Source organism: Carex rostrata, chromosome 27, assembly GCF_964058835.1.
Source record: "Carex rostrata chromosome 27, lpCarRost1.2, whole genome shotgun sequence".
Lineage (NCBI taxonomy): Eukaryota > Viridiplantae > Streptophyta > Magnoliopsida > Poales > Cyperaceae > Carex > Carex rostrata.
In genome coordinates this window covers 1,304,403-1,319,052 of record NC_135944.1, presented here as the reverse complement: position 1 = coordinate 1,319,052, position 14,650 = coordinate 1,304,403, and the positions used below count along the sequence as shown (strand labels likewise).

At 35.6% G+C, this 14,650-nt stretch overlaps 2 protein-coding genes across 3 annotated transcripts; both read right to left on the bottom strand.

Annotated features, from left to right (window-relative positions):
- Positions 1 to 4,830: 4,830 nt before the first annotated feature.
- Positions 4,831 to 9,258, bottom strand: LOC144544965 (rust resistance kinase Lr10-like). The gene is made up of 3 exons (XM_078293525.1): positions 8,469 to 9,258; positions 6,518 to 6,696; positions 4,831 to 6,047 (listed from the first exon to the last, which is right to left on the bottom strand). The coding sequence occupies exons 1-3, from the start codon at positions 9,167 to 9,169 to the stop codon at positions 4,930 to 4,932; spliced, it is 1,998 nt and encodes a 665-aa protein (XP_078149651.1). The 5' UTR covers positions 9,170 to 9,258; the 3' UTR covers positions 4,831 to 4,929.
- Positions 9,259 to 11,466: 2,208 nt separating this feature from the next.
- Positions 11,467 to 14,199, bottom strand: LOC144545237 (rust resistance kinase Lr10-like). Of its 2 annotated transcripts, XM_078293823.1 has the most exons (3): positions 13,326 to 14,199; positions 12,795 to 12,818; positions 11,467 to 12,692 (listed from the first exon to the last, which is right to left on the bottom strand). In XM_078293823.1, exons 1-3 carry the CDS (start codon positions 14,098 to 14,100, stop codon positions 11,611 to 11,613), a joined length of 1,881 nt encoding a protein of 626 aa, XP_078149949.1. In that variant the 5' UTR covers positions 14,101 to 14,199; the 3' UTR covers positions 11,467 to 11,610. The 2 variants fall into 2 exon arrangements, with proteins under 2 accessions (XP_078149949.1, XP_078149950.1); XM_078293824.1 differs by lacking the exon at positions 12,795 to 12,818.
- Positions 14,200 to 14,650: the final 451 nt, after the last annotated feature.

The following is a 14,650-nucleotide window of genomic DNA, read 5'->3' as shown; positions in this document are numbered from 1 at the left end:
GCATCTCTTGAGGTATGTGATTTTCATACTTAAAAAAATACACGATTTGAGTCTGACAAATTGATAATAAATACAGGATGATGTCATGCTTACGGTGAGGCACCGCAGGTCTGAGATTCCGTACGTCCCCCATAAAGAAATGCAGCGATACATCTTGAACCTCGGCTTGTATCAGCTTGCCACCATGCCGCAGAGTAGGATTGATGTGTCTCTGATGCAGGGTCTAGCGGAGAGATGGCGACCTGAGACTCATATATTTCATCTCTCGGTCGGGGAGATGACAGTCACCCTTGGTGATGTGAGCGCCTTATGGGGTTTACGTATCGATGGCGACCCCATAGGTGGCATCTCAGACCATCCAGAGCTGCAGAGGATGATACCGGAGTTGTTAGGGTGTGATCCGAAGACTCTGCAGAAGAAATATAAGAAGAAGAAGGGGGAGGAGGAGGAGTTTCGTTATTCCGGGTACTGCATTTCTCTAAAGGCACTCCGGTCTCACTTCTTCCAGAATCAGATAGATGTTGATACTGATGACATTGAGGCGGTCAGGAGGTACTATTACACTCTTTAAATTAACTTAGTAGTTGCTCAACAGTCTCAATTATTTACATTGATTATTTTATATTGCAGGTATAGTAGAGCATATGTGCTGGATTTGTGCGGTGCTGTCATGTTCGAGGATTCCAGCGGTGACGCGGTTCCGATGATGTACCTCTCCCTGCTGAGGGACCTGGAGAAAGAATCGAGATGGAACTGGGGTGGAGCTGTCCTCGCCCACTTATACAGAGGCCTCTATCATGCTTGTCTGGTAAGTCTGTATTAATATACGTTGTTATTGAAGGATGGATAAGAAGCACCCAGATTTAATTGTAAGTTAAATTTTCAGGTCAAGAATAAACAGCTCTTTGGACCACTGCTTCTGCTTCAGCATTGGTCGTGGTCACATCTGCCCATAAACCGGCCAGTCATACCATTGCCGCATCCCGATTGGGGAGGCCCTGAGCCAGCCAGATGCCCCGCATACGCCGACATATGGGGCAGTCATCACGATCATGAAGAGAGGGGCAGGGGGATTTCTTATGTCCGGGGTCAGCTCCAGATGCTCCGAGATGGGAATATCGATTGGTTTCCGTATCGTGCATGGTATCAGCGCAGATGGCTGAGCCCGCTGACATTAGAGCAGACTCATCTATGGTATTATCGGGGACCGGTCGTCTGTTTCTGGATAGTGGAGTACCATTACCCCGATCGGGTATCCCGACAGTTTGGCTTGGATGCTTTCATCCCGGAGCACCCGTTGATGGGCAAGGATGCTACCGACAAGTTCCACAAGTAAGTACCATCTACTTAATTAATTTTTAACTTTAATATATCCACTGTTTCTCTACTTTCTAATTAATTGCACTTGCAGAACGGCGCACACTAAGGCTAAAGTCGACTGGAGCCAGCATTTCGTCATGCAGTACAACTGGGCTCGACATCCGGAGCAGCACTTATGGAGCCCGCCAGATACTACATCGTTGGGTGCTGGTCCCGGGGATCTGAGATATGCCGTATGGTACCAGAGATGGGGCATGCCGTCAGTCTACCTGACAGGCCATTATGGCGAGACCCTACGACGTAGGCTGATGGATTCATCCAGCAATTATATGCCCTGGGGTCCGAGCAGGGGCATTTTTAAAATTTTGATTTGTTTTAGGGATATTAATAAAAATCGCCGTAAATGATGCCTTCAAATGTTACTCAAACGATGAAATTGTTATGATTGGTACATTACATTCAACACTATATATTCTATATATTTAGTACCTTAAACCGATATACAGAGATATACATGTTTAAAATAAGTAAATACTAATCCACTATAAAGTACCACCAAAAAAGTGTTAACTATTTTTTTTGCAATTTTAAAAATTAATTATTATTTGTTTTCAACACGGATGGCTATGCTTACTCCTCCATAAAAGATCCTGACATATACTTTATTTATCTTTTTCTCTTCTGCTTTTGTGCATGTACTGGCCAATAGAGACAGTGTGGGCCCCAAAAGGAGCATGTGGCCATCAGGCCATTACACGTTTTCCCTGTCCTCCTCTCTGATTTAATACAGCAGCAACTTAACAAATTTTACGAAGCAGAAAATTTAGTTACCCATGAGGTCTATCATCCTTAGGTGGGTCACGTTTAAGTACACTTTTCTCGCCATATAATATCTCAGCTAGAAATTTAGAGAAAATCGGACAAAATCAGAATACCGGCCCACTGATGATCGGATGAAATTTAAAAAAAAAATGATGATAGTATAGGACATTAAAAAAACTTATATAAAGTATATAATAAATGAGGAGGGTTTAAATGCCTCCATTTTTTGTGTCTCCATTATGTCTTTATTTTTGAAAACTTAAATAACTGAAAGTGTAAAACTTAAACGTCAAAATAAAACTGTTAGATGCGATGTATGTTATTTTCTATGTCCATAAAAAATTACCGCATTTTGATTTTTCTTTTATATGAATAAATAAGTTGAAAAATCAACGTCTAGAAATTATCCACATTAGTATACATTTTTACAAGCTCAAGATAATAACCCAAACAAAGTTGAAATGCCATAATTTTTTACACGTGCATAGATAAAATGATGTAGTTCATATCCAACGGTTTTATTTTGAATTTTAAGATTTAAATTTTTAGTTATTAAAGTTTTTAAAAATGGAGGTATGATGGAAGCACAAAAAATAGAGGCATTTGAACCCTCATAATAAATAGAAGCTAAGCAAATAATTTGTGCCGACCCATTGAGAACTAGTATTTTGTCTCCTGGCAAAGACAATGCTTTATGTGTTTGAGATTGTAGGTTTGAAATTAAAAAAATATATTTTTTTTTTGTGAATATTATATATATAGTTGGGTGGCTTGCAAATAAAATAATTTGTGCCGGCCCATACCTGCTCATTTGTAATTTGTCACCTATTTCTATAATAGACAAGACGGATTCTCAATCATTCAGATTCAGCAGTTATATATCGTACAAATAAGTTTAATTTTAATTTTACTTTTTTAATTATTGGAAGAATGTATTTTTTTCATATGCAAAAATAAGTTTAATTTTACCATATTTAATTATATTATACATATCGTACATGATTAAAATATGATATGCAATAGTTTTTTAATATTTCCATTATTATATTTGAAAAATTAGATTATAGCATGCCGTTCAGTTTTCTTTTATTTTCTTGTATTTCATCTCTCTTTACGTCCAGATCATTATACTGTCACATATAGTAGATAATTAATAGATAGGTATAAAATAATGAATAATGAAGGAGAAGCAAGAAAATAGTGCTGACCAATTGGTAATTGGAACAGTACTAATTGATACCTGCATTGATTTGGAAGTTTACGCATCAAAAGCAGCAATACTAGTCACCAAGTCATCTCTCATTGTTTGAAAACGAACCACATAATTCAAAATTAAAATTAGGGAGCTGAATTAAAAAAAAAAATGCATAATGTGTGACAATTAAAATTTAAGCTCAAGTCTTTACAGTTATAAAGTGAAGTTCTAATCACTAAATTACAACAACACATTTAGCAGATGCAATTACTAATTTAGTCATCCCTGGGCTCCCTTTAAATATATTCCTGAATTATTCTGAATTAAACTACTCAGCTGTCCTCCTCTGTTTTTCTTCTTATCGGGTTGAATTTAATTTGGGTCTTCTTACTAACAAAAATATTTTTTTTTTGTAATTATTTCAAAAGTTTTATAAATAATAATAACAATCAATACTCTGTTTTCTGAGTAGAACTAGGGTGCTCTTAAGCTCATCAAAGTTTTGGTGAGTTTAACTCTAAAACTCATTAAATCAATTTCAAATGACGAATCCGAACCGTTGAAACCCGCCTACCTTACGTGTGATGCATCTACATGTGAAATCTTTAAACATTCGAATTAATTTAGTATAAAGTCAAGCAGTCAAAAAACGTTAAAAAAATGAATGCACTAAAATTAATTTATTAACCTTCTAATTTTGACCGCTTGACTTTATACTAAATTAATTCGAATGTCTAAAAATTTCACATGTAGATACATCACACGTAAGGCAGGCGGGTTTCAAATTTGTTATAAAATTATAAATATATAGGGATCATAGGACACTAGTGGAAAAATGATAATCTGGATACACTAGTGGAAAAATGCTAATCTGGATCGGTTATTCACGCACATTAGGATTGGATCTAGAGGCAATCCTGATCCAGGCAATATAAATGTGAAACTAATATGAATCAGTTAAACATGTAGGCGATACTAAAAGTTTGAATTAGGATCGGTTATTTGTAAAAACCGATCCAAATTAGTGTTTCTCCAGTCTCCACTAGTGGGAAAAAGTTCAGCACCTTTTCCCAATTAGAAATTATGTAATAATTGCGTTAACTAGGAAGCAAAACTCGTGTGGTTCATAGAAAAAACTGATCCTGCGGATCTCAGCCCTTGGATCAAAGGAAAAGCACATCCCGGCTATTCAAATCTGATCCTGCATATTAGAAAATGGAGTGGGGTTCAAGGACCAAATTTATAGAAGAGTACTGAAACGTGCACTTGCTTTAACATCTCCTATTTTTTCGCTTGTAGCCATCTCCTGTACCGCGCTCTCTACTGTTCATACTTCATACGTACTAGGTAGAAGGAAATTTTTCCACATAAGCCCCTGCAATTTTAAATTCAGCTATATATCTTTAATAATACCTAACAAAATTTGAATAATTTAATTTTATAAGAAATGAATGTAAGAAAATACTTTTAAATTATTAAATCTCTGCCTTATATTAACTAAAAAGCAGCAAGGTGGCTTTCATTAATCTAGTTACATTAGCTACATAGATACTTCAAGATACAACACATGTTTATTTATTTACTTTGCTTAATTAAAGCAAACTAATTTCCTCTGAAATCTCTGACATCTTAATGCTACATGAATCAACTTGAGAGCATCTCATTGAAACATTCTCAGGCGAGCATGTCATGAAAGGTCTTGGCGGCATCTCCAAGCTATCTTCCCCACACTGCAGCATCTCAATCACTCTGCTCATGGAAGGACGATTAGATGCCCTCATTTGAATGCACCACAAGGCAACCTTATATAGGATTCCTTCTGTTTCACCAAATTGTGCAACACTATTGTTCAAATTATAATTATGTGTCTCATTTGCCTGGTTGAGTTGGTCATAAATCCATGACGGATAATAGACTTGGTTCGAGCTCTCTGCATGATTATCGACGTTTCTTCTTCCGCTTGCCATCTCCATCAGTAGCATCCCAAAACTATAAACATCGGCTTTGTATGAAATCACACCAAAGGCCCTAGATATTAGCTCAGGAGCTATATATCCAACTGTACCCCGTGCCGTGTTGAGTGTCACCAAATTGAATTCTCTAGAGTATAATTTCGCAAGTCCAAAGTCGGAAATTTTTGGGGTCAAATCATGATCCAGTAGGATATTGTGTGGCTTAATGTCGAAGTGCAATATCTGCATCTGACACCCGCGATGAAGGTAGTCTATACCTCGTGCAATTCCTAGGGCTATCTCTCTTTTTTTCTCTATGGAAAAAGAACTGTTCCCAGAAGAGAAGATATACTTGTCAAGTGAACTCTTTGACATATAAGGATACACGAGTGCCCTGTTTGAACCCTCCGAGCAAAATCCAATAAGACGCACTATGTTTGCATGGTGAATCCTACCAATTGTTGCCACTTCGCTCATGAAATCATCGCCATCGCCCAGTGAATTGGTCAATATTTTCACAGCAACCTCACAACCATTGAAGAGTTTACCTTTGTAAACTGATCCAAACCCACCTTGCCCAAGCTTTTCTCTGAAGTGATTTGTCATTATAGAGATCTCTATGAAATCATACCGTCTAACGGAAAGCATCTCATGTTTCCGCAAAAACTTTTCAATAGAGTTCATTGATAGAGATACTCGCTTGTACTTGTGAAGAAGAAACAATAACGTTGCTAGTGGAAGTAATGTAAGCCGTAGTGCTGCAAAATAGTTTGAAAAAGGATCATGAATATACAAATGAAATGCACTCAAAATGAGTGATGAATACAATAAAGGGACTGTTTTTATTTTTTTGCCTTTTCTTACCAAACTTGAAATTAGCAGTAGCAAAGTCAAGTATAGGTAGAAGGAGACCACGATTCGGAGATCATTTTGTTTCCTTTTTTTTTTTGTTTTTTCCAGAGGACAGTGCGAAAATCAATTGACTGTAATTATGGGCCCAAAGCTTTTAATTAATATCAACAGCCAAACAGTGGACTAAAACCACAACACAGTTTCAAATAGAACAGACATAAAACTTAATTTTCAAATCCTTGTTAATTTTGAAATTGAAGTGGTGTAAATATGGAGATTCCACTATTTTTATGACCAGTAACTATAACATAAAGTAGATTTATATAACATGTGTGGTTTTGTCCGGAAGAGAGTTTCATTTAGAAAGGTTGCTTACCCAATAAAACGAGTAGAATTTCCAAAATAACAACCAATATGAGCATGAAACCAAAAAGCACGTGCGAAGTAGTGTATGTTCCAAGTTCTGACGGTTCATAAATGCAATCCAAAAATATTGTCTGAAGGAAAACAAGTTCAAGGAGTTTGTAGCGAATAGGATCTCTCATCATCAAGCCACTGAATTGACAACCAAAAAAATGGGAAAAGAAAAGGTTATTTGTTGATTTATTTCTTAGCTGATTGTCACTATTAAAGTAATCTTAGATGATTCTCAAGTAATTTTTTTACGAGCGACAGTTCAAATGGTGTTTCTGAAGTATATACATCAATCGGGTAGATGATAAGTATACGTACATTAAAAGAAAGTAAAAACCTTTTTTTAGAAGGATTGTTAAAATTAATATGATTCGTGAGACGGAGACAGATTTATAAATAAATTGGAGAAGGCTATCTAATCCCACATTCATATTTGGCATTTGTGCATGTTTGAAAAACTCAAAATTAATCGAAATTGTAATTGTCATGTTGTCTCCGGTATAGGAATCAGGTGACTTGGTATGCTGTTGCTATAATTCGGATAAAAAAACTGGTATTTTAGGAAACTGATTTGTTTCTCGTGCTACAAATACAAGATAAAAAAACAATAAAAAAAATGTTCAAAATTATGTTAAGGAAAAAATATATATTCATTTATGTAATAAACTATTGTAGAAAAATACTAATGTAACAAAATAATAAGAAAAAAACTGTCGGAATTAATTACAAATTCTATAGATAGTAAAACATTTTTTGGGCTATTTTAGAAGAAAAATAAGGTTTGTATAGCATAGAATTTTTGAGTCTAAAACGTAAAATGCTATACTAGATTATTTTATATACCCTCGCACTAGTTTATGGGTAAATGAAAATAAAAATAGATTTAATAAATTAAATTATTCTAACCGAATCTTACCTGAACACAGCAGAATTCAAGACTTAAATCATGAAGTAACAATAACTAAGAAAAAAGCCCATAAAAATTGGCCCATTAATTTGAACCATCTCAATTATAGTCCCACTTTTGTTTCATTTTGTTCTATTCTGATCAGTTTCTCAGTTCTAACTCCTCCCTATATACCAAAAATTATGGATCTGTTAAAAATCAGAAAATTTCCATGGATTACTGCGATTGCATTGAGTTTCCTTACAAAACTTGTCCAGTTAAATAAGATTTTTGTAAACACCAATTTGACCGAGTTTTAGTGCAAAAATTGTCTAGGCATGTAAATTGTGTGAAAATTGGAAGCCCCTGACTATTTCTGGTCTGACTCAGACTGGGCGATTTTCCAAACCATGTTTAAAACTAGGGGTGGCAAGAAAGCTCGTAGGTCGTGGACCGTTCGTGACTCGCATCTGGCTCGCCTGCTAACAACTCGTTCGTTAGTGGACCGAGCTATTAACGAGCCAGCTCATTACTAGCTCGATCCAAAATTAACAAGTTTGAGCTGGGGCCTAGCTCGGTCTAAGTATGAATTTGTAAAATGATATGAATTTATGTGAATTTAGTATGTATGAATTTATTTTATGAACTATGTTTGTATGAATTTGGAAATTTAGTATTTTAGTATGTATGAATTTAATTACAAACTTAATTTATGATAGTGAACTTTATATTACATTATCTAATATATTTGGGCTTTTGGCCCACGAGCTTTCATGAGCTGGCTCGGCTCGCTTGTTGTCAAAACAAGCAAGCCACGAGCCACTTTTTCAGCTCGGATTTGAATGTTGGCTCGCTCATGACTCGCTCGTTGCTAAAACGAGCGAGCCATGAGCTTGGTCTAGCTCGGACCGAGCCGGCTCGTTGCCAGCCCTATTTAAAACCATTACCATTTAAAATTAGTCATCTTAATATCTGACCATAATAGCTGCAAGGCCATTTAGGAGAAAAGATAGATAATTTTATTTACCTTTTTGTAATACTCCAGCAAAATTCCAAACCAGAACACATCTTATTGTTGTTGACCCCAAGTTCTGGAGCAATAATAGCAAACTCTGTTCTGTTCCAGCTTACCACAAATCCACCTCTCAGCATCTTCATCATATCGACACCATTACTGTCATTCCAATGCTTGTACACCTCATAATTGGATACAGTGCCTCCTACATACCTACATGATTTGGGGGTGCTGCCAGCATCATGGGAATATGCTGCATAAACTCTTGAACGAGGACCATCCATACAATCTATTAGCTTGTACATTTTATTGTCTTCTACTTCTTCGGTACAATTGAAGAAGTGGACTGATCTATAATAATACCAATTATCATAGAGCGCAAACTCTTTAATGCTATACCAATTATCTAAATTAGGGTATTTGTTCAAAGAAAGAGTCTGCTTTGGTAAGCGGCAACCCCCTGCTGCCAAGTCAGGATCAACAATCCTAAGTGTCTTGTTTTCCACCGACATATCTTTTACAAGATACTTGGTGGCCCCGATGTATAAGACGGTGTCATTGCCATCACACTGCAACTCATAGGCCTTCCACTTGCATGCTCCAGGAAGATGATAAGGATAAGTGATGTTATGAAGCTCTCCAAATGAAGAAGAACTGGAACATTCAAAATTGTAAAAGAGGAAGAGAAAAATGAGCAAGTTTATGAATTTCATGGCTCTTATTTTTTTGTTATTGGTTATAATATGAGCCAGCTGAATAAATGCTCTATATAGATGATGTAAATGATGAGGAAGAATCAATGAAAATGAGGTCAAATAATTATCAATCTGAGAATTTTCCTTGATGCTGATGTGCATATTATTTCAGACTACAAAAGATATTTTGGGAGTTGTTCTAAAGAAATTTACTAAAAGCTTGATGTGACCTCTAGGGAACAGTTCTAAAAAAAAATTCCTTTACATTTATTTGCTAAATTTCCAACACATAAAGAAAATCAATTTATTACGGAGCGAAGAACTATTACAATAATAATGAACTATTACTAAGAACTAATATGCCTAATCACCAAAAAGTGTCTAAAAATATAATAAAAAGAAAAGAAAAGAAGCATCCAACAAACAAACTATTGAGTAATAACCAAGGCTTTGGAAATTGGTATCGGAATCGGTATAAGTTGACCGTAGAACCATAGTAGGAAATATCGGCTGCTACCGATCCTGATCAGCCGATATGTATCGGTATCGGCCGACACCAATCCGATACCTTGCCGATATTCTCAGATTTTGTGTTTTTCGTCCAAATTCTGCTATTTCGGTCTGATTTTGGTCATTATTCGTCTGAAAACTTGAACCTGTGATTGATTAAATAGAGTATAAACTATGCACATGCTGAAAACTCATCACATTCATTGATTAAACAGAGTATAAAGTATCAATTATGCTGAAATAGAGAAATATGAACCCGTGATTAAAGAAGTTAACAATCTTTCATTTGGTTCTACAATGTCTTTTTTTTTTTGTTCCAGACAACAATATACCCATTTTTATTATAATACAAACGACGATGAAGTGATCTAGCCAGCACGACATAGTTTCTGGCAGTGAAATAGTGTGTTTATAGTTGTAATGATTGTATTATATTGTATTAGTGGATTATTTGATTGTAATTATTTATCTAAACATAAATTATTGACAAATTAATTTTTTATCAATTTTTTCGTATTTTTTAGTGTAAAACAAGCTTTTGGCCAAAAAGTCCGATTTTCCAATCCGAATTGGCCGATACCGGCCGATACCCCGATCCCGGATCTGTATCGGCCAGGACCGATCCCGATCTCGATACCAATATTTCCTACTATGCATAGAACTGAAATCGGGTGAATTAGTAGGAATCTACCGAATCAGCTCGGAAACTCATATTTTTTTTTGTTGTCAGAGATTGATAAAATATAATTTGTCCAAAATGAAAGGTGCTGAAAAAAAAAATTGGACTACTGGAATGCTATATGCTTAAAGTTTATTTACGAGAAAATAAAGGAAAAAAATAACAAAAACAAAAGAAAATTATTAAATACAAATTAAAAATTAAAAAATGAAGAGTGAAATGGAGATGTCCAATTAACATAAAAATAGATAAGAGAAGTAACATGAGGAAAAGAATAAAAAAGAAACAAAACTTGATAGTTATGAATAAGATTTATAAGCTTGTTCAGAAGTGCGATTATTAGTGAATGAGTCAACCTCACACTTAACCACATATTAATTCACCAGCACAACCAAAACAATTTATTGGGTTCAAATATAAAATGGTGAAGGTTATTCAAGAACTTAAAATTTAGTATAGTAAAAATAAATGCACCAAGTCAATTCAAAAGTATGTTAATTAAACATTCTTCCTTCCAATTCAAGCCATTTGCAATTTCTTGGAGCACCATTACCTTCCTTGAATAGAGATGCAAAAGAATATTGTTTTTCACAAAAATTATGAGAACTGTCCTTATTTGAAAAAAAGAAACTCGGTTGAATTGTTCTAATTACACCGATTCTACCAATTTTCACCACAAAACTCGCCCACTGTGTATCTGGGCCAATTCCGATCTGACTCAGCCGAGTCAACTAGAAATCGACCGATTTTCCGAGCCATGATAAAAACTGGGATAAATTACAAACAAAATGCACATGCAAATTTTATCTAATTTTGAGTCATTAGACTTTCATTCCTATTCTAGCATAATTAATACGTACAGTTAAATGTGCAAACAGTATAACACATTGAGATTTAGCAATGACCGTTCTACAAAGTACTGGATTTCGATTTGTTTACTTTTCTGATTTCAGTTTCTGATGGTTTAGTTTTTTTGTTTTTAAAAGATTCTAGATAGGAGCTATTTCTGATAATTTAGTTAAGTGAATTAAATGTTTCAACCCCAAATTGTTCAGAAGACAAAAATGCCAAATAGCAGACAAAGCTTAAAAGAACTTAATCAATTAAATTTTAACTAATTTCACGGTTCATCAAAATAACTTCATATATTGTTATTTATTTCCAGACAATACCAAGTAACAATTTGGGCAAAGAACCCTCCTTTTCAAAGGAAAAAAAAAAAAAAGATAAAAGAAAAAGATAATACAAAGCATGCATGTATGACTAATACCTAGAGACCTTGGCCAGAAGTAGCAACACAATAAGAAGACATTACAGGCTTTGGGGGCAATTGCAAGTTTTGCAAATTCTCCCCCAATATTTGAACAATTCTCGTCATGGAAGGACGATCTTCCGGCGTCCATTGGATGCACCATAATGCCACAATAGCCAGTTTTTTTGCAATTTCTTCATTGTCACCCACATCAAGAACTAGAAACAAGTCTTTTTCTTGAGCTACTTGTTCGTAAATCCACTCTGGGAAGTATACATCTTCACTCCGAATACTCCCCTCTCTTAATGGGTCGATATTCTTTCTTCCACTTATCATCTCTAAAATCAACATACCAAAACTATAAACATCTGATTTGTAAGAGACTGCTCCAAAGTTTCTGGAGTACATTTCTGGAGCAAGATAACCCATTGTACCCCGAGCAGCACTTATGGTCAAGTAACTCTGATCCTTGGGACAGAGCTTGGAGAGACCGAAATCGGAGATCTTAGGAACTAAATTATGGTCAAGCAAAATATTGTGAGGCTTGATATCAAAGTGAAGAATGCGCTGGTCGCAGCCCTGGTGTAAATATTCGATACCCTCTGCAATGCCCGTAGCAACTGCAATCATCTCTTCCATACTAAATTGGCGATTTCTCCATCTTGTGGAAAATATGTACTTATCTAGTGATCCATTTTCCATGAATTCATATACTAGTGCTTGCTTTGTTCCTTCAGAGCAAAACCCCAGTAGGCGAACAACATGGACATGGTGAATTCTTCCAATGGTGGCTACTTCATTTACAAATTGTTCTCCGCTCCCAGCTGAGCTATGTAGCATCTTAATGGCTACTGGAATTCCATTAGGTAACTCCCCTTTATATACCGTCCCAAATGCCCCAGTGCCTATTCTTTTCTTGAACCTATTTGTTATCTTTTTGAGGTCGTCATATGTATACCGTGTTGAATTCATCACTCTGTAGCTTCTCAGGAAGTTTTCAATTTTCTGACGAACAGTTTTCTTTTTCTTCGACTGACGATGTACGTAGAAAAGAACAAAGCCTCCCAAAAGGAGAAGGGATATTGTGCCTACGGATATACCTAACAGAAAATTTAAAAAAGTTAGGATCATAAGTTAAATAATGTTGTTTACTCTTATCCATGAGCATAAAATAGAAAAATTAAGTTGTTGAGGAATCATACTGGCTTTCAGCACCATATGTGAATCTGAAAAGAAAAAAGAAAAATGTTTATATGTTAGTATCCAGGGCAAGTTAATTTTAGTTCTCTTATAAACTAATTTAAAATTAAATGAAGAAATTAGTTTTGCATGTAATTAGCAGGCATATTATGGTTACAAAACCTAAAAAAGCAAAGTAAATTTGAGATTTTCTTCCAACTGTTTGCTTGAAGATCAAAGAAATGACTGAATGGCACAGTGGGACATTTTGATGTTAAACAGATACTAAGATTTTAAAACTTAAGATCGAAACAAGCGGTGAGGACCTAGGGTCACACATTTGAGAAGTACTTGGTGTCATATAATTTGCACTCCATAATATATAGGTTGTCCAGATTCCAAATATAACAAATAGGATACCAAAATGGTGATAGCCAAAATGGTCATTTTCTTCAATTCAAGATACATGATATGATAAACAATGTAACTCCCACAGTCATCGGAAGAAATTAAAGAATCAAAGTATTAGAAGAAATATCAACTTAGAAGGTCACCTCGACAGAATGATTTTTTTGTTTCCATGTCGAATTCACAGCGACACCACCATTTCTTTTCACACATGCTGCAGTTGATCATCTCATGGTGCCAATAGAGTGCAATGACTGGTCTTTCTGCAAAATCTCCAATCATGTGTTGAAATTCAGATAATGATGAAGGGTAGTAGTACCAATCATTTGTGAAAGTATTGAGCTGTAGTGGTACTTGGGGCCCAGTAAAGAAGGTGTTGTTTCTAGTCTTGGTGCAGGTTGAAGGAATCTCTTCATTGTCGGTTCCAGCCCAGGCCACATATATGAAGTGGTCTTGAGACCCGAGGCACGAGATAGGACCGGCTAAATACTCATATTCTGAGAAATAGGTGAGATAGTCTGAGCAATCAAACCAACTGAGATCTACTGACGAAGGACTAAAGAAGAGAGAGTCGGTTACATTGGGCTGGGAAATTTGAGACCATGAACAATTAAGGGTCCACGAGTATCTTGTTATCGCAAGCATTGAGTTTTTGTAATCTATTGCCGTCACGTTGTAGTCACCAGAATAGGGGAGGCTTAACACCGTGTTGTCACCTGCGCAAGAGAGGACGAGGGTATCATAGCCACAGTGAGGTGCATGGGTGTCAAGCCGTAACGGGTATCTGACTATGGGTCCATGCTTGCTGCATCTTAATGGGAGACAATCTTTCAAATTAGTTTGTTTTCCAATCACAAGTATTGTAGAAGTGTAATAGGGGATTAAGAGTGTGATTGCAAGAATATGTGTGAGTGGAGCCATGTGAGGAGAGCAAAACCTAGAGAACCAAATGGGAGACGAGAAATAGAGAATGGAGAGAACACAGAATTGAGCAGGTTCCAATATGGGCGGCACGTTGTCTTTGTTTGTTCAATATAGTTTTATTTACGTAATATCTTAACTTGTTAAGAATTTTCTTTTCCCATATATAGCTTATTAATTGTCACATGTTAAGATAATTACCAAAACCAAAATGATATCTTTTGACTGTTAATTGTCATCCCAAAGAAAATGCTTTATGACAATCATTACCAACAAACCAGCTTTTTACATTAAAAATCTTAAATATTCAAAAAATTGTCCCTTCATATGACATTACCATTTGTTGGAAATTATTCAAAGATATTCGATTTTCTAAAAGAACACGTACGGCATTTCTTATATGTCACATTGTTATAATTTTCTGGACATTTTCTTATGTTTTTCCAACAAAAAGTATTTTAGAACTCAAGAATGAATGGGTGTGTTGGAATATACACCTTGACATGTTTACGTGTGTCATATGAAATCAGATAAGAGTAGCGAACAAGGT

What these genes read in the sequence shown, in the direction of transcription:
- LOC144545237 (XM_078293823.1), bottom strand. Translation starts at nt 14,100, where the DNA reads ATGGCTCCACTCACACATATTCTTGCAATCACACTCTTAATCCCCTAT. An exon ending in AAAAAAATCATTCTGTCGAG is followed by an intron (nt 12,819 to 13,325) that starts GTGACCTTCTAA and finishes TTTTCTTTTCAG; the next exon opens with ATTCACATATGGTGCTGAAA. An exon ending in ACATATGGTGCTGAAAGCCA is followed by an intron (nt 12,693 to 12,794) that starts GTATGATTCCTC and finishes ATTTTCTGTTAG; the next exon opens with GTATATCCGTAGGCACAATA.
- LOC144544965 (XM_078293525.1), bottom strand. Translation starts at nt 9,169, where the DNA reads ATGAAATTCATAAACTTGCTCATTTTTCTCTTCCTCTTTTACAATTTT. An exon ending in TGCTGGAGTATTACAAAAAG is followed by an intron (nt 6,697 to 8,468) that starts GTAAATAAAATT and finishes TTGTCAATTCAG; the next exon opens with TGGCTTGATGATGAGAGATC. An exon ending in AATTCTACTCGTTTTATTGG is followed by an intron (nt 6,048 to 6,517) that starts GTAAGCAACCTT and finishes ACTATTTTGCAG; the next exon opens with CACTACGGCTTACATTACTT.